The 19,509-nt window shown below is 35.7% G+C and overlaps 3 protein-coding genes and 1 long non-coding RNA gene across 5 annotated transcripts; 2 read left to right on the plus strand and 2 right to left on the minus strand.

Annotated features, from left to right (window-relative positions):
• The first annotated feature begins 238 nt into the window (after positions 1-238).
• Positions 239-5,099, plus strand: nat14 (N-acetyltransferase 14 (GCN5-related, putative)). 2 transcript variants are annotated; one of them, XM_058745920.1, is made up of 4 exons: positions 239-480; positions 926-1,011; positions 2,174-2,891; positions 3,401-5,099. In XM_058745920.1, exons 2-4 carry the CDS (start codon positions 931-933, stop codon positions 3,478-3,480), a joined length of 879 nt encoding a protein of 292 aa, XP_058601903.1. In that variant the 5' UTR covers positions 239-480; positions 926-930; the 3' UTR covers positions 3,481-5,099. The 2 variants fall into 2 exon arrangements, with proteins under 2 accessions (XP_058601903.1, XP_058601904.1); XM_058745921.1 differs by having other exon boundaries at positions 2,174-5,099.
• Positions 2,707-9,512, minus strand: LOC131521315 (uncharacterized). The gene is made up of 3 exons (XR_009266260.1): positions 9,371-9,512; positions 9,202-9,278; positions 2,707-2,843 (listed from the first exon to the last, which is right to left on the minus strand). It is a non-coding gene; the product is annotated as an uncharacterized LOC131521315 (long non-coding RNA).
• On the plus strand, positions 8,327-10,622 carry aicda (activation-induced cytidine deaminase). Its single transcript, XM_058745922.1, has 5 exons — positions 8,327-8,355; positions 9,126-9,291; positions 9,417-9,696; positions 9,796-9,911; positions 10,183-10,622. Exons 1-5 carry the CDS (start codon positions 8,336-8,338, stop codon positions 10,231-10,233), a joined length of 633 nt encoding a protein of 210 aa, XP_058601905.1. The 5' UTR covers positions 8,327-8,335; the 3' UTR covers positions 10,234-10,622.
• Positions 10,623-13,079: 2,457 nt separating this feature from the next.
• Positions 13,080-19,114, minus strand: mfap5 (microfibril associated protein 5). Its single transcript, XM_058747011.1, has 7 exons — positions 19,045-19,114; positions 16,979-17,063; positions 16,839-16,868; positions 14,709-14,747; positions 14,540-14,627; positions 14,325-14,398; positions 13,080-13,601 (listed from the first exon to the last, which is right to left on the minus strand). The coding sequence occupies exons 2-7, from the start codon at positions 17,022-17,024 to the stop codon at positions 13,498-13,500; spliced, it is 381 nt and encodes a 126-aa protein (XP_058602994.1). The 5' UTR covers positions 17,025-17,063; positions 19,045-19,114; the 3' UTR covers positions 13,080-13,497.
• Between the last annotated feature and the right edge of the window lie 395 nt (positions 19,115-19,509).

Here is a 19,509-nt window from a genome sequence, read left to right on the forward strand (position 1 = left end):
TTAATATTGGTATTAGATGACAATTACCAATAAAAAATAGATATGTCAGTATTTGTGTTTGCTGTTTTACTTATTTCTCAGAGCATAAAAATATATTCATTTTACGTCATATGTAGGTACATTTTTGTTAAGATTTCATTGATACAGTTAATATTCCATTTGAAATTGCTGAAAATCATTTTACACATAGAGATAAGCTTTGCTATATTTAAATATGCTTTTCCTTAAAATATAGATTTAACGCGCACATGTGTCAAATCCATACAGGACGCATGCGCTCTAGCGTTGAAAGCGTAAACCGCTATGTGCGCATCTAGACTACGCAGTTTGCGCAGTGTCGTATTCCCGGATGAGGATTGGTTGAAATTGCATTCCATGCGGGAAGACAACGTCCCTCAAACACTGCAAGTAACATCGACTACAGAGGGCATTTTTGCATTACTTTGCTTTTAAAGCACTCACGGCTTCTCTGAATATTGGGTAAGTAGGTCACGCATGCTCTATATATTACAGCCATTGATTAAGCTGTAAAGAAGGCGGTGTTTACCATATAAGGCATTTAAAAAAGCGTGGTGACGGAGCAAGCTAACGGTACAGCATGCTACTAAACCTGTGAAATGCCTATTGAACAGCTGCTCAGTCGGAAAGACATAGACAAGCCATAAATAGTTTTTTCATAAATGTTTTGAGATGTAATGCAATATAATAATCTCATGAGGCAATCGTACATATACCACAAGTCTATCACGTTAAACTTGTCCTTATTTGCATATACTCCTCAGAGAATTAACTGTTTTTTGCAATTACATTCTCTGCAGTGAAAAGTAAAAATCTAATAAAAAAAATCTGAGTAAATTCAGATTTCCCTATGTTAATTAAATGTTTATAATTTCAATTTAACCTTTTCTGATAATGTCTCTCTCAGGCAAGATGGTTAGATTGGACCTTGGTGATGTACATCTGCGCAGGATGCAGGAGAAGGACATTGATGCTGTAAAGGCTCTCATCAAGGTGCGATTCAACATCATATTCCTCAAAAAAAAAAAAAATATATATATATATATATATATATATATATATATACACACACACATACGTTTGTTTTTGTGAAAAGTGGGGACATCCCATAGGCGTAATGGTTTTTATACTGTACAAACTGTATGTGCTATTGCCCTACACCAACCCTACACCTAACCCTACCCCTTACAGGAAACTTTGTGCTATTTCAGATTTTCAATACACTCCATTCTGTGTGATTTATAAGCCTTTTGAAAAGTGGGGACATGGGGTAATGTCCTGAAAAGTCACTTTCTCCTTGTAATTCACCTCTTGTCATCATACCCTTGTCATTATACAAATTTATGTCCTCATTTGTCACAAAACACACACACACACACACACACACACACACACAGCTGGGTAGATTACTTAATTGTAGGCAGGTCAATTACTGATTACATGATGAAAACTAGTTAGTAAAGTAATCTAGGTTACTAATTTTAGGTAATGAAATCGGGCTATTTTTTAGATTACTTTATTTATTTTTTATCAAACTTGTTTTAAACGTACCATTAAACATACCATATTGATTTACAAAAGCAAAGAAAGAAAATAGCCTATATTCCATGTTTTGACGTCAACTACATCATAAAACTACATGACAAAAACATTTGGGAATCCCTGCACGAAACACATTAATAAACATGAAAACAACAATGACACACCGAAAGTCTTCTAGGTTTGAAATATTTTTGTCCAGACTTCCAGAATCAATAAATTATAAAAATGTACTGCCATTGTGTGAATAGTATGTAATCCATAAAAAGTAACTATAATCTGATTACAACCATTTTAAAATGTAATATACTTTAATTACAAGTACAACATTTTGGGAATCTGATTACATAATCCAGATTACATGTAAACAGTTACTACCCCAGCACTGTGTGTGTGTGTGTGTGTGTGTGTATAGGCTTCAGGTCACTATTACCGCAGAAATGCCATACATGGAGATCATGTTATCTAGCAATATCAAAGAACCTGGCAGATAGAAATAATTGGGAGGTACACCATGGAGAGGTCAGTGAGGTACATTATACGTGCCAACACTGAAAACGTTTGTTGAGGATTTTTTTCTCTTTATGGCCTCCTCTCATTCTATCTTTGTTTGCAGGAAGGATGTGAGGGAACAGAGAACCGCCTGATTCTTTACCTTCTGACTCGTCCTCTCGCTCTCCTCATGCTGGCCATACTCTCCTCCATCCTCCGCTGTGTACTGCACTCTTTTATCTTGGCCTTGGTTGCTCCCGTCTTCATCTTCATCATCTACCTCAAACTCACCATACCGCGGTCGGTGGGCATCTTGGGCTCCAGCAGGCCATACTGGGACTACATGGGTAGCAGTTACCAAGCAGACACAGAGCCAGATCTATCCAATCCTCACGCTGGCAGAGCCAAACTGGAGAAAACCAGACGGCGTAAAAAACCCAAAGAAAAGGAGAAGGACAAGACAACCGAGAGAGAACATGTGGATGAGGATGAGCTGAAGGAGAGGGCGAAGGTTGCTGGTGAGGTGTGGGTGGCGGACTCTGATGGGGAGATTATGGGATGCGTGGCTAGAGACGGTTGGAGTCGGGACGGTGTATGTAGGATCTGCAGGCTGGTGGTCCAGAGTTGGTACCGCAGAGAGGGACTGGGTAGACTGCTGGTGCAGGGACTGGAGTCCAGAACAAAGCAGAGTGGCATACGCCGGGTCTATGCCCATGTGCCATTTCCATCCAAAGTGGGAGAAGCTTTCTTCAGGAGGCTGGGTTATCGTCTGCAGGGCGAGACTGCAGGGACTACTGGAGAGGAGGAGGAGGAGGATGATGATTATGAGGAGCCAGAGAAGGGTTGGTTGGGTTTCCCTTTAACTAAAGTGTTTGTTAAGGATCTATAAGTCACACTGAAACAGGAACGAAAGGCTTTCTTTGCTAGACAAGGCAACACATAATTTAACAAATATTCTGGGTTCAATACACATTATGCTCAATAAACCTGTGGTGTAATGTTAATGGTGACCACAAAAAAACATTTAAAAAACAACATCTCCAAGATGCTCCCAAGAGACCTACCCACAAAGCTACAATACTGTTAAAAGTTTTTCATGTTTTAGGCACTTGTGTAAAAATGCTGTAAAATTAGGATGCTGTCAAAAATATTTTTTTTTATAAATTAACTTCTATTAACTATAAACTAATTCAACATTTGTTGTGACCATCCTTTGCATTTAAAGCAGCTTTTGCCCTCGGTGCACTTGCGCATAGTTTTTCAGTTAGCTTTGCAGGTAGGTCTCTTGAAGCATCTTGGAGACATTGCCACAGTTCTTCTGGATTTATTCTGTTTCTTCATGTCATTCCAGACAAGTGGATGTCATTCCAGTGGATGATGATCAGATCAGACAAAAATCTCACTGGATTATTACAATTAATGGCAAAATGAATGTTTGGAAATGTAAACCGATATTTCCTACTGACACACTACAGTAAAACATAGAAATAACTGACTTAAAACCATTTTTTAGCTGCTGAAAATACTACCGTTCTGATCACTTTGGCCACAACTGTAACTTAGCAAGCAATTTTTTCAAACTAAGAATCATGTTGACATGCATATTGTTTACGTCTTGTGGCTTTACTATTGAAAAAGTCAATATTTTACCACTGGCTCCATTGTAAGTAACCAAGATTTTTTTTTTTTTTTTAAGTAGTGAAATGGAAGTAGTTGCAGATCTTTGAATTGTGATGCACATCCAAGAGTAACAGATCGAAAACGAAAAATTAGTTATTTTTGAATAGGATTAATTCATGATTATATCCATAACATGCATTTAATGGACCATGTAAGGTTTTGCCACTATATATAAAAATCATTTCTATTGTTATGTAAGAGCATTTTAATGTTTTTGAACGTTACAGAAATCATCTCTGGGTTGCGAAGCCTGAGCCTGAAAGGACAATCAGTCATTTGACTTGACTTATTGTTTATAGCATGGATTGCTTTATTTATTTATTTATTTTGGACAAAGATAGTGATTTACATGTGTTTACCTTGTTTATTCACCTTATTTATTATCTTGTATTTATGAGTGAATTTGAGGGGTTTTGTGAAAACATTTTGTACGTTTCCCTTGACTGCTGATGAATATGCTTTTTTTAAATGCATAAATAAAGGTTTTGTCCCTCAAGTTTCTCGTGCCATTCAATTCTGCTAAAACTCTTTTAATTAAGCTTACAGTGTACTGGTGAATGTAAAGAATGTATGTGTCTTCGGTGTAGACCTTTTAATGTGTTTCTACCAAGCATGGTTATCTCTTTTTCTGCTTCACTGATCTTTCTGTACCAATATATCTGTGGTTTTGCTGCACTGAAATGCTCTGATAGATTTTACCAGAAGCAAACCTAGGAACAACACTACAAAGTCATCGCGAATTGAGTTAAATCTCTCATATCCAGCCCGTTTGCTTTAAATTTTCTGCAAAAGCCACTGCAAGTACAGTTAATTCCCGCATGCTAAATGTGTGTGGGTGGATACAGTTTAGTGACGCTGAGTGTATTTGAAACTAAGAGCTGCTCATGCTGTGTGGTTAGCTTTAAACACCAGCTATACCTTAACCACTCACACTACTACCCAACAGCACCTTTGGCTGTCATTCACCACCGGATGTTTATACAGTTCTCTGTGTGGTCGGGTTGATGCTCACCTGCAACAGAAAGCTGCACTGTCACGTTTAAGGCTTTCGCTGCTTAATGTTTACCCAAAACATTTAACTATTGTTTAGAAACCACACTTTAGTGAAAAAGGACACTTAAGCATACTTCTAAAAAGAATGCTTATTATTGTAACAACACACTTTAAAATAATATACTGAAATGCAAACTACATCAAATATTATCAGACACTGGACTGTATATTAATTGCAATTAAATGGAAATGTGTTATATTTTAAATGCAATCACCTGAACTTTAGAGGGCTTTTTGACCCACTTAAGTAGGGGTAGGTATAGTTCACCTAAAATTCTGTCATCATTTACTCACCCTCTACTTGTTATAAACTTGGATGAGATTATTTCTTCTGTTCAGCACAAAAGGAAGATATTTTGAAGAATGTTTAAGGTAGCCATTAACTTTAAGGGCTACCGTCAACTGTTTGGTTACCAACATTTTTCGAAACATCTTTTTGTTTTCGACAGAAGAAAGAAACTCATACAGGTTTGGAACAAGTGGAGGGTGAATGCAGAACTGATGACAATTTTTATTTTTGGGTGAACTCTCCCTTTAAGTACATTTTACATGTTAATTTCATAATCACCAACTAAAACTTAATTTAGTATGTTTAAAATGTTAACTTTAAATATAATATCAAATACACTAGTCACAATCAAGTACTTTACTTATGCTTTAGTATGTTAGTCAATACATAAAAATAAATGCACTTATTTAAAGTACGACAAAAGATTAAGTAAAAAGTAAAACCTTTCGTTTGATTTTTTTTAAAGTGCACTTAAGTGTGTTAGGAAACAGTCATGAAAGGGTACTCTCTTTAGCTACATTTAAATGGCCTTTTTATCATTCATTTTATATTCTCTTAAAGTTCAGTTTTTAAAAAATATATATATACTTTTAAGATTTGAAATATATTACAGGTGCACATTTAATACAATTAAGCACACTTCTTTTTCACAAGGGCATACTACAGTCGGGGACTTTTACCTATAAAATCAAAAGAGATTACTGAACTAACTAAACAACTTTTAAGTAATAACCATGTTAAATATGTAGGCCTATTGTACTCATTTTGCTGGTTTTGATATTACTTTCCTGTAAGCAGTATTATGCATATCTAGGTTTAAATACAGTTTCAGGATGATTTGAATTTTCACCTGAAAAATTTTCCATTTTATCAGACCTCCTTCGGTGTCTGAGGTATATAAATGAATCCAAACCTCGAAGAACCTTTCTTCAGGCAGTGTCGTGTCTTTGTCTTTGTCACATGCACGACTCTAATGTAAAAAACTGCTTTAGTACCAGCCACTAAGTTTTCATGGGCTACAATTGTGTTAGTCAACTAATGAGCACAATTACTTCATCTTTCCTTTTGATAGCTTTTGCAAGTCATAGTGGCGGGTTTGTTGTGGAGGAGCTTTTGTTATAATGTACAGAGCTGCTCAGGCAATTGAACACCTGCTGCTATATCCCCCTAACCGATGTGTAACTATTATTGTCGCCAGGAAACAGATGTGAGTTCATGACTCTGGAAAGTAAGTGTGTTTGGAGTTGTGGTTGAGTTTGTCTGCACGATGGGCTTCTGTGTGTGTGTGTGTGTGTGTGTGTGTGTGTGTCTGTGTGTATGTGTGTATGTGTGTGCGTGTAGGTGGGTGCGTTTCGGAAAATATGACTTGGCGTTTCCGGCCATGATTCGATTCATTTGTTGTGCCCCTTGTCACAATATGGTGGTCTTCATTGCCCACCCTAAGCAAGAAACAAAGGAAAGTGGGCTTTGGGTCACCTGTGAGAACCAAATGTTAAAAGTTCTATCACCATTAACCCCCCATGATGTTCTTTCTTCTGAGGAACACAAAACAGATATTTTGATAAATGTTATAACTGTTTTTGTCTGTACAATGAAAGTCAGTACACTCCTAAAAATAGAGGTTCTTTATTCACATCTATGGTTCCATGAAGAACCTTTAAGATCCACAGAACCTTTCCACTGAACAAAAGGGTTTTTATAGTGGAAAAAGGTTCTTTAGATTTTTAAAAGGTTCTTCACACTAAGAAAAAATGCTTCTTTGGGAACTTTTCACTGAAGAGTTCTTTGGGGAACCTTTTGGAACCTTCGTTCCCTTTTGGAGCAAAACAATATTGGACCCCATTGACTTTCATAGTATGGACAAAAAAGCCATTCTCAAAAATGTCATTCTCCAAAATACCTTCTTTTGTGTTCCACAGAAAATAGAAAGTCATGTTTGGAGTGACATGAAGGTGAGTAAATGATGACAGAATTATACTTTTTTGGCGAACTGGCCATTTAGAATGATTAGTATCACGAGTCTATATCAATAGATTTGTCTTAAACAAAAGTCTAGTCTTTTTCTTGATAACACGCATCAAAACAAATCATTAGCAGTAAAAAAAATCATGAGAATCCGCTTTAACAGGAGCAGGACCTACAGTATATTCTTTTCTCTGTTTTCCCATGTTATACACACATAGCGCATTGTGGTAAGACCTCAGAAAGACTTGTGGTCGGAAGGTAAATCATGGGAGCAGACAGATCTCTTCCAGATGTTCGAATTCAGACATACACACACATACACTTGAGAGGGAGCTCATTGGGGAGCGGTGATTTCCCTGGCCGCAGAGTGCATGAGAGGGTGAAGTCGAGTGACTGGAGACAGACAAACACACAGGATGCCAACTTTAAAGTCACCAGGAAAGAGCCAAAGACAGTTGGAGACAGCAACAAATTAACAAGCATGCTGTAAATCCTAAACCAGGCGGATTTGCTGGTCCTTCTCGCTACCTGCGCATTGGAGTGTGTGCTTGTGTGAGGGTTAAGTGGCTTTTTGGAAAAACCCTCTGAGAAGGTGTCTCCAGGGGTTGTGGTGACCTCCTGTAGTAAAACAACTCTTTCCCCCCATTTTTATTCCCTGTGGGAAAAACTAAACAAGTGGAAAGGGTGCGGATGGAGAAAATCTGAGCAAGAGAGAGAAGGTATATGGGAGTTGTTTTTTTGGAATTGTGTGGGAAAAATGAAGTGGAGGCTTCCCTGACTGGGTGCAAGAGATCTGGAAATTTCCAACTGGCTTTGGTTATACTGTTGGCAGCAATTTCTGACGCACATTCTGGAGCAAAAAGGTTAGAAAACACGTCAAACGCTCAAGAGACTAATATGCGGTTAGGACAAAGTCAAGTGCTATTGTATAAACTTGGAAAAGTAATACACAGTTTAAAAAGAGATAATAAATGCATGCAAGCATTCATCCATTATGCCATCCAATTCACAATCTATCATGATTTTCACTGTCTTTTGTCTGTGCAACTGTAGACTGTAACTCTTTTACATATCTCTTTAAATATCACATGCACAGGTTATTGAGCTGTATCGTAGTTTAAATGCACCTCAGCCCTCCCAAACAGGTTTGAAAACCATTTTCACCCAATCAGAGACCCTCTTTCTTACAGCTATATGAACATGTCATAGATTTTCTATACCTCCCTCTTCCTCGACCCATTTTTAAACTCTCACTGACTTTCGCTTGACTAAATGAGTTAGCAAGTTTCGACTCTCGGAATGATCAGCAAGCTGGACAGGTAAGTGAAAACAAAACAAGTGATAGTGAGAGGGGGATTTTTTTTTAGTCTGTGTAGGCAAAATTAACTGTATATCCATTAGAATTGGTAATCATATTTATTAGAGCTTTATTAATTAAGGAATACACCAATGCTTTGATGTCATTCAGTTCATGTACTTTAATGATGTGCAAGTGCATTGACCGGTTTATGGATTTTCTCCAGTTTCAGAAAGTGTAAATTGAAACTGATAGTTATTAGTCTGGGAATGACTTGATGCACGTTGCTCTGAGTCTATATTTAAATGCACATGGTTAAGAACCACGTCTAAACTCAACCGACCACTGATGACTGCAGGTGTCAAAGAACAATGTGATCACTACAAAACGCTGTAGACACAGCATAGACTTTTGTATTATTGAGCATTTTAGCAAATTAATTTGTGAAATATTTAGTTAATATTTTAATTACATTTAATTTTAAATTAAAAATGTAATTTATTTAAAAGTAGCAGACTTGTTTTATTTGAGAGTTACTAAAAACTATTTTTTATGTCAGCACAATATTGCAGTATAGAAAATGTGTTGTTGATATCTTCCAATTCTTGTTTGCAAGAGAAAAAAAAATTAAGAATCAGAATTATGTATACAAGACTTAATTTTAGAGAATATGTTTGTTGTTATTGTTTTAAATACATGTAGATGTTAAACAAAGAACCCTGAAGAATTTTTAATGATCTTTTTTATGACAAATGTATAAAATTAATAACAAAGTGTCATATTTTGATATAGTGTGCTCATGACCCAGAGGAAATTTATCTTCCATTATAAGAATGTGCGCTGGGCCCGAGGGAGACACGAGACGTACCTTTGTTTTGTAGTAAAGAGACGCACTGGCCCTGATTCCCTCTCTTTTGACTTCGGACACCTGCGCAATCGCTCCGGCTGCCATGTAGAGGTGAGGCAAAGATTAATTGATAATGTGAAAAGGTGAAACATTAAGGTATTATTATAGAGAGAAAAACTTACTCACTTACTCCTCTTACTCATTCTTTCTCCATCTGCAACTGTTTTCGTCTCAAGCTGCTCTTCCTACGTCACTTGGGTGCGTTGTGCCCGGGGCTGTGGGGCTCCAGTGTGGACGGTGCGAGAATGTGTTACGCAGTGACCTGGTTCTGCTCCTGGTCGCCCTGCTCTAAATGCGCTGAACAACTTGCCCACTTCCTGTCACAGACGCCCAATCTGCGTCTGAGAATCTTTGTGTCACGCCTTTACTTCTGTGATGAAGAGGACAGCCAGGAGAGGGAAGGACTGCGACACCTGAAGAGGGCAGGAGTGCAGATCTCTGTGATGACTTACAAAGGTAAGTGGGGAGGGAACAGAAGGGCGTGGTTAATATTTCTGACATAATGTGGCAAATTACATCACACTTGTCATTTATTAGATTCTGTTTTGTTTCTAGACTATTTCTACTGCTGGCAAACATTTGTTGCACGGAGGCAGAGGAGATTTAAAGCCTGGGATGGCCTTCACCAAAACTCTGTCCGACTTGTTCGAAAACTCAATCAGATCTTGCAGGTAGCAAATTTACAATAATTTTAATATGATTAATACTAATTAAACTATAGGACTAGTATTAGATGACAGAATGTGGCAATTTGAATATTTTACAACAAATTTTGACAAATTTAGTCATTAAGAAAGTGTCCTTTACTTTTACTCACTCTATGTAATAGTAGCATTTGTGGTAGTACTCCATAAGCTATATAAATGTAAACATTTTGATGAGGTCAAAGGTCATATCGTATTTGTCAGTGCTAAATCATTTTCTTTTTCTTTTTCACTGTAGCCCTGCGAGACTGAGGATCTGAGGGACGGTTTTGCTCTCCTCGGGCTATGATCACAAATATGAGATTCGGAAACCAATGAACACTGAGATATGAACTGAATGGGATGAAGAGAAATGGTGCTGTATGACCTGAGACTTGAATCCTTTGACTTGAATCTGACTTAATACGTATCTTGTACTGTACTGTATGTAGCATTAATGTGATTATGTTGGATGCCAAAATAAAAGCTGTGATTTGACATTTTCAAACTGTTTTTCTGTCTGTGTTAAACAAGTATGGTTCATAGTTATACACTACTGTTCAATGTTTGGGGTCAATAAGAAAGAAATTCATTTTTTTTTATTCAGCAAAGCATCATCAAATTAATCAAAAGTGCCAGTGAAGACATTTATAATGGTACAAAAAAATTCTATTTTATATAAACGTTGTTCTTGGGAACTTTCTATTCATCAAAAAATTCTGAAAAGAAAACTGTATCATTGTTTCCATAAAAATATTAAGAAGCACACCTGTTTTCAACACTGACAATATATATATATATATATATATATATATATATATATATATATATATATATATATATATATATATATAAATTAAAAAAAAAGTTTTTGAAAACCAAATCAGCACATTATAATGATTTCTAAAGGATCATGTCACTGAAGACTGGAGTAATGACTTTGAAATATCAGCTTTGCCATCACAGGAATGAATTACATAATAAATAAATGTAGCCTTGCTGAGCATAACAGATTGCTTTAAAAATGTTTCAATGTCCCAACAATATTAAAATAAAGCAAAATAAAATGTAATGTACAACTACATAACTGTAATAAGGTATTTGCAATGTACGTATCATAAAATGTATGTAAACACATTAATATGGTACTATTTAGTCATTTGTAACAGGGTTACACCCACCAAGGTTATCCAGGTTGATGAGTGAAGACCCAATCCTAGCATCCTAATTTGACCAAATTGAGTAAAGTCAGTATTAGTTGTTAAATTATTACATACAGCAGTTGTTTACACAGCATATACATCATGTGCATTGTTGATGCTATATGTTCTGCGTGGGGGACTCAGGATGTGCATAATGTTTATGCAGTTCTGCCCACTCTTTTTCCAGTTTATTAACATTTCTTGTTTCCGGACAGTGAGTGGACAGTGACCCTATGCTGTTTTCATGTAACATTCCTGCTAGAAAAAAAAACAACAACAACAAAACCATCACAGAAATTCTAATAGTTTCCACTACAGACACCATTATAAACATTACAAACCATCAACTTTTAACCATTAAAAAAATGGTTTCCTGTAGTGTGTTTTGGGACAGCCTTTTAGTGGTTTTAACAAGCCACGAAGGCGACCATTACTAGTAAAGACCGTAAAGACCAATAGACGCCATTACCGTTTCCATTAAAACCAGTAAAATTCCCATTCTAACTAGTAAAACCATTACAAATTCTGTGATGGTTTCTAGTGTTTTTTGTTTGTTTTCAACAGGGATGTCTGGTCTATCTGCTTGTGTAGATAAAGTGTTCGCAGATACAACGCTTATTAGCGTAAAAGCACATTATCTTGTAACTGCACTAAGTTACTATCTAAAAAAAAAAACCACTGTTAGCACATATGCTTAATGGTAATTCTAGTAAATATAAGAAGATAAACGTAACCAGGTAAAGGTACAAACTCAACAACTTACCCCACATATCTCTCCTATCTAAGGTGCAACTTTAAAACACTGTATAAGCAAATTTCTGCATGTTCACTCGCTTGGTTTTATTTCAGATAACAAAAATGTTCCTTCACAGATATGTAATTTATCCCATTCCACTTGTGTCCAGTAGAGGGATCTGTTTTCCATTTATGTTGTCGTGGAAACCATGCGTGACTCAAGGGCATTATGAACTGGACAATGTTGACAGTGGTGAGTGAAAAGATGTTAATTTCTTCACCCAGAAGAAAATAATGCTGCTTTGAAAAAGACTCTCAGATACTATTTTTCTCTCTCTCTCTCTCTTAAATGTTGGTTCAATCATTCCATCCTCCGTCGCTTTAACTAATATCTTAAAAGGATGTTTCGTAAAGTTCTCTGAACGCAAGTCCTAACACAATTCAGCCAAAATGTGCCTCTTTCCCTCTTCTCTATCACACTTTCTCCCTCAGGTAGGCCTACATAGTCAAATGCGTGAGGATGGGAAGCCACATCGTCTGAAGCTTACTCAAACACAGTTAGTGTAGAAAGGTAAAAATCACATTTTTAAACGTACGTAGTGATACTTCAAATTGTTTTCAAATAGGAAAAAAGAAAAAAGGATGAAAAAACACAATTAACACATACATTTCTGTCTTCCATCTGCTTACATATCAGTAAACATATTGTCGACATATTGTCTCAAAAATGTGTTATTCATGACCGCAAGCAATGAGATCAGTAAACAATCTCAGGCACCAGACACAAGCCCTAAATCAACTCATTACATCATTTCTATTATTTATTTCCACTTATCAAAACAACGAATTACTCAGAGGAGACAGTTGTATCACAGCTGGAGAGTTTTCCAATCTGGACAGGTCTTGTGTTGATAGCAAGTTGACTGCTGCTGCTGTCTTTTTATTATATCTGTCGCCCCCTACAGTTTGATCTATGTATGATTCCATGATACTACATGTAAATGTACCTTTTTGTTGTGTTAAAGATGAATAAATATTTAACCACTGAACACACTTATGCTTTATTGCATATAAAGCTATTCTGGTATGAATCTCTTCTAGTAGTTTTCTATAAGAACAGGACATCCTGACATATAAAACATTATAGTCCAAAGCAAATTAGTCAGTCAGTTTAAATATAATGGCACAATACTTCAATAAGACCCATGAAAGACTGATCTTTGAGAGTGAAAATATAAACATTTTTATTTGCTATTGTGGATTTTGTCTTTTACTTACAGTGGTTGGTGTGAACATACAGTATAATAGAAGAATATGAAGCAAGTAGTGGTTATAGAGTGGGCTACTTTAACATTCAGCACCAGAGCTGTACATTGTCATGCCCTTTGTGATCGTATTAAAATACAGTCTTTAAAAACACTGAGACATTCAATCAAGCTTATTCAAGCACAAGCGTTAAAATATTAAAAAGTGATTACTGAACAGTAATGTTTGTGAAGGTCACTGGACCACAGCTTCGGTTTGTTTTAGGAATGTAACAAGTTTACATTTTAAGATTCAACATTCTGATTTATAGTGGTATTTGTTGAAACCAGAAATCTCTTCTTTTTCTCTCTGCCTTTGCCATCCATCTGACTTTAGGCCCTGTTTGCCCAGGTTTTTTGGTAGGCACGGCGACAGCGACTGCTAGTTGTCCTCTTTTGGCGTTTTGGCCAACCCGATTTCTCTCTACAGAGTTCAGCTGAAAAAAAGAGAGTACTCACCACCTTAAGGTTGTAGGTTTGTATTCATTTATTTTTGGTCAAATAAATGCAACGTTGCTGAGCACAAGACTTCTTTCAAAAACATTTAAAAAACTTCCTGACTGCCAACAGTAGCGTAAGATATTATGAATCTATATTGAATTATGAAGATACTATTATTAATTATTATAGAATTGTTCGTTATCAAATTATTATCTTAAATTATTTTGTTTTTTCTTGTTTCAAGTATTATTCTCAGTAAAATGTGTTAGATGTATTTAAAAATGGAGATGGATAGAATTTTATGCATTTAAGATACATGCTCTGAAAATAATCTTTTGAATATTAGTCATAGTAGGGATACTTAATTTTAAGTTTGCTCTTCATGTAAACTGAATTTAAGGTTTAGATTAAGGTAAGGTTAATGTTTAGATATTTTCACTGCAATACAAGATGAAAGTATTGATTAAGACTGATTAAAATGATCTTAAATGTTAAGTAGCAAAAACTGTCAGAATAAAGATGGAAGGTAGAAATGTTCATGGAAAACTAAATTACAGTGAAAGAAATCTGAACTACCATTATGAGTGGAATTCATAATATATGATAACAAAATTTATACATATATAACAATGCGGCCCATTAAAAAAAACATAAGGTTCCACCCACACATCACATGTCACATGTTCTGTAGTTTGTTACTGAGATATTGAGAGTCTCACCCATCAGGAGCTCATCTTGCTGACACACGGTTCTCACACAGATTTCTTTGTTGATCACATAGACTCTTGGAAGACTGCAGAAAACAGATGTTGTTTATTTCACGTGCACCATATCAAATACAAATCTCTTTGTTTAGGTTCAGCAGAAGAGAATGTCAACAAGAAAGAGAAAGCAGCTTGAAATGACGATGTGTGTTTGTCTGTGATTTAGCCACCTGTAGAGACAGAGTGAATGGATGCATCTCTTTATCGGTCGATGAACAGAGTACATCCTGGTGCAGGGGTATGTTTCCTCTCTGCAGTCTGTGGGACAGAGACAAGACTGTTATCGTCTTACTGTTGGTACAAATGGTGTACTCACATACACTGTATATCCAAACTCACCTGGCGGTGGCAAAGCAGTGGCATCAGTGTCATGGATTTCTGGCAAGAAAAAGAAAAACACAGCAAACTAAAAACATGTAGAGGAGACCGGGGCTAGTTGTCACGCTTTTTACTCCAGTAATTTTTTTTTAGGGTGGGTTTATTTTTGAAAGTCAGTGTCTGTATAGAGACACATAACTTAAAGTCTCTGCTATTGAACATTCTGCCTTTATGGCAAAAAGATAAAGTTCATTCACAGGGCATATAGGGGGAAGTTGAAACAACAAGGACTTTTTTTGGAAATAATTTTTTGAAATACTATTTGTAATTAAAATAAGTAATGAAATACATTCTCTATACACAAGAGCGACATTTTCTACTATTTTAATCATCCTGTCTGACTGATGGCCCCCAGTATTTGAAGGCCCCCAAAGATATTTCTGATACTTTTGCTCTTCACTTTTTTCTTTTCTTTTTTCTTTTTAAAAAAAAAAAAAAAATTCTGTTAAAGGAAATAAATATTTAAAATTATATTTGTAACAATAATATTTGACTAAAATGATTAAATAAAATAATTTAAATAAATTCCACAATTCCAGAATTTTCAGTAACTAAATGTTCACATTTACGCTTTTTATTACAGATGAATTTTCTAGTCATTTGTTCATCTTCTAGTCATTTACAGGACTTTTAAAATGATTTTATATTTACAAATTGCAATTTCAACCCAATAAAATATTTACAACTTGACATAACTAGAAATTTTATATTCATTACAAGTGTTTCCTTGATTTTTCAAATACTTTATTAATTTTTAGAAATCTACACTGTAAAAAATGACTGTGATTTTAACGTTAAAAAACTGTGAAAATACTACAGTAAAAACCTGTTAAATGGTTAACGGTAAGTTCCTGTAAAATTTACAGGGAAAAACCGTAAACTGACGTTCCCAGAATTCCCTGTGTTGCATTTCAAATTTTGTTTGAATTTGATGTTTTTTCTTTGAAATAACTATGTTTCTTCTTAGTTTTTTCTTATCAGTTATGTTTATTAGGGTTGTATGTTACATCTAATGTTATTAAATTAATGTTTATTCCATATTTCAGTTTAATGAGTTTCACCATGATGGTGTTTAGTGCTTGTGTGAATGACACTGCTGTCAGTCCTCTGTCGTGTGTGTCATGTGTTCCCGCCTCTTGTTTCCTTATTTGGTCATGTTCCTGTCCTTGTTCTGTGTGGTTATTAGTTTATTTAGTTCAGGTGTGTCTATTTATCAGTGATTGTCATGTGTATTTAGTTCCTGCCTGTTTAGTTAGTTTTCGGCTGGTCTACTCGTTATTCCCCGGTGTTCCTGTCTGTGTGAACCTTGCCTTGTCTTGCCCTGTCCTGATGTCATCATTAAAGACTATTATTTTGAAGTTCATCCTCGTGTCCGTGTTCCTCGTTCCTCCCTGCTGTGTGCACCGTGACAACTGCACCTTCTATATATGTTATTATTTAAAAGCTGCTTGTGATGGGCTTTGGTTCATCATGTGACTTTCTCATCACCACCTGCATCTGGTGGTTATGAGTGTATTTCAAAGGTACAAAACAGATTTCAGTACTTTTATAGGTTGGTATATTAACATTATATCAGTTAATGAAATTATGGTATTTAACTGTAAATATTACATGTAAATAAATTTATGTTAAAACTGTAAAACCTAAAATGTTGTTACCGTATTTTTTACGGTAGAATTCCGGCAACCACAGCTGCCGGTTTTTTACAGTTTTTTTTACAGTGTAGAAATCACACTAAAACCACTAGTTAAGAATCACTGATGTGTATGTACAGACTAATATAAACTATTTCATAGCCTTTTGGTAAAAATAAAAACAGCATAAATGGAAAAGGTAACATCCTAAAATGATTAAAAAATGACATTATTTTAAAAATTATGATAAAACACACATCTCGTCCTTGGCACTCATGAAAATATCTATATGTTAATGTTTAATTGATCTTCTGACTCCTTTATAGTTACTGATATATAATTATTGTGACAACTTCCCCATGGGCCTGTTCTCCCTTATACAAACACACACACACACACAAGTTTTCACACAATCTTTTAACAAAACAGTTGAATTAGTGAACAAAAAGTGAATTACCAGTTTGCTGTGCCCGGACAGTAACAAGTACTGTGAGAAAAAATAGCAGAAAAGTTTTGTTGGCTGGGCATTCAAAAAGAATCATTCATTCATATTAATTAAATTAATTGGCTTCTGTTTTGATGTTTTGATGGAATTACCAAAGAAACAACAGCATAACAGCACAGAGACTGGATAGCTGCCCATCTTTCAGGGTCTTCACGGGGTCCGATCACAGCTCAGGGCCTGGAGAGAGCATGTTTATCATAACAAGCCTGAAATAATTTTCAGTGTCTTCAAAATTACAATGGATGGAATGGAAGCCGGTTTCCACTTTAGCATAAAAAATAAAGGTTATTGTGAGATCAATTATAAAATCAATACACTACCATTCAAAGTTGTGTGGTCAGTAAGATTTTTTAAATATATTTGAATTCTGTTATGTACACTTAAGGCTGTATTTACGCGATAAAACTTTTTTCTCTATAATTTTGTGAAATAACTGGTTTCTATATTAATATGCCTTAAATGGAATTCATTTCTGTGATGCCAAAGCTGGATTTTCAGCATCATTGCTCCAGTCTTCAGTGTCACATGATCCTTTAGAACTCATTCCAATCAAGAAACATTTCTTATTATCAGTTCTAAAAACAGTTGTGCTGCTTATTTTTGTGGAACCTATTTTTTCAGGATTCTTTGATGAATAGAAAGTCAAAAGAACAGTATTTATTTGAAATTTATTTGAAGAGTCATTCGTCTATTCAGACCAATTGCGAATGCAATTGTGACCCTGGCTGTGAAAGCCCAGCTAAAGTAATTTTTTTGTGATTTACTGTTTTCTGCATAAAATCCTCCTTCATAAGGTAAAGAAAAATCGGTCACACTTTATATTAGGTGGCCTTAACTATGTACTTACATCAACAAATAAGTACAATGTACTTATTGTATTGCAAAACACTTTTACTGCTATTGAGGTGGGATACGGGTAAGGTTAGGGACAGGTTTGGTGGTCTGGGTGGGTTTAAGGGTGGGTTAAGGGATGGGTCAACAGAGTAATTATAAATGTAATTACAGAAATTAATTACAGATGTAACTACATACAGGTATTTTTTTTAAATATAAGTAAAATGTAAAAACATGTATATACACAATAAGTGCATTGTATCAAATGATTAATTTAAATGTAAGTACATTGTAGTTAAGGCCACCTCATATAAAGTGGGACTGAAAAATCAGTGAAATTGTAACCTTGATATCTTTAATATTGAGTAAGACCATGTCAAAGATTGAAATCATAGTGAAATTAATGGTCGAAATCAATCTCTTAATTTGATTTCACAGAGAGGGTCACAATTTTGTTTTGGGAAATCTGTAAGTTATCAGACCGGTCCCAGTGTATCTGTGTGCCGACAGAGCAGATTTCCTCCTTAACAGGTCATGTTGTCAAGACTTTGGAAGCCACCACTTCCAAAATGTAACCATTTATAGACATCCTCGAAAGACAGAACAAATGAATTATAAAAGACACACTGCATGAGAAAACAGAACTGCAGATGGATGAAACCTATTTAGATTTCCATTTGCCTGTGACTCATGCAGATTCTCATTTATTGATGTCACAGAACATGAGTTCTCTGTTCTCAATCGCTCATTAAAGATATCAGTTACAGCTGTTCCATCCGTCCAGCTTTGTCTGTTTCCTTCTCGCTCCCCAAGTCTTTTCCTCTAAGCCTGTATTTCTCGGTGTCCAAGACATGAGCTCACACTAAAGAATGTGCATTCCCACCCCTCTCTGTGGACTCAGCAACCTCACACACACACACACACACACACACATATGCTTACATATACACACAGATGCATAAAATTCTCGTCATTTGTCATAAACACATATGTACCCCTATGCATTTCCTCAGACCATAGTTTTGCCTGAGGGAGCCATTACATATTCGTAACCTGACAACTCAACTGTATAGTGCACATATGCATCAACACACAGCATACCCTCACATTCTGCATTCTCTTTCATATAAAGTGTGCATTTCTTAACCCGCTGCATGTTGTTTCAAGAGGAATGCAGATTTTTACGTATTTATCTCATTATTTATCTACCCACATTCGCTTCTGTTTTACTATGTGCGTGTTAAAAGCATTGAATAGATGATGTGTTATATCATGATTGTAATGATGTAATATTCTCAAAAGAATTGGTTTTTATAATACTTACGAATTTCCAATCCTCTGTTGCTCCTTGTGTTTTTCAGAATCCTTTGGCTTTTACTTTTCCCCTCCCTTTCTCTTCCCTCCCCACATCATCCCTCCGCCTGTCCCTCTCTCTCCCTCTCTCTCTATTAGTCATTCGCTCTTCCCATTTTTATCCAAATTTTTAAGTTATGTGTATAGCCCTTGCACATAATACAAGTTTGATTCTTTTCATTGCATTAGGTCAGGAGAGGACACAACTGAGAGTGTAATGGGACACTTGTAATTTGCCTTGGGCCTTGTTAGGCGGCCTTGCATTATTAGGTCATATATAGATCTTTGTGTTTTAAATACGAATATGCATGCACGAATATGGAAATCGTTCTTTTGTAAGGAACAGTTAAGGAGCAGTTTTAATTTGAAAATTCAATACTGTTCTTACTATTAACTGTCAGCAGGGGTCAGCACAGAGCACCGATTGGCTGTTCTG

The sequence above is a fragment of the Onychostoma macrolepis genome, chromosome 16, assembly GCF_012432095.1.
Source record: "Onychostoma macrolepis isolate SWU-2019 chromosome 16, ASM1243209v1, whole genome shotgun sequence".
NCBI lineage: Eukaryota > Metazoa > Chordata > Actinopteri > Cypriniformes > Cyprinidae > Onychostoma > Onychostoma macrolepis.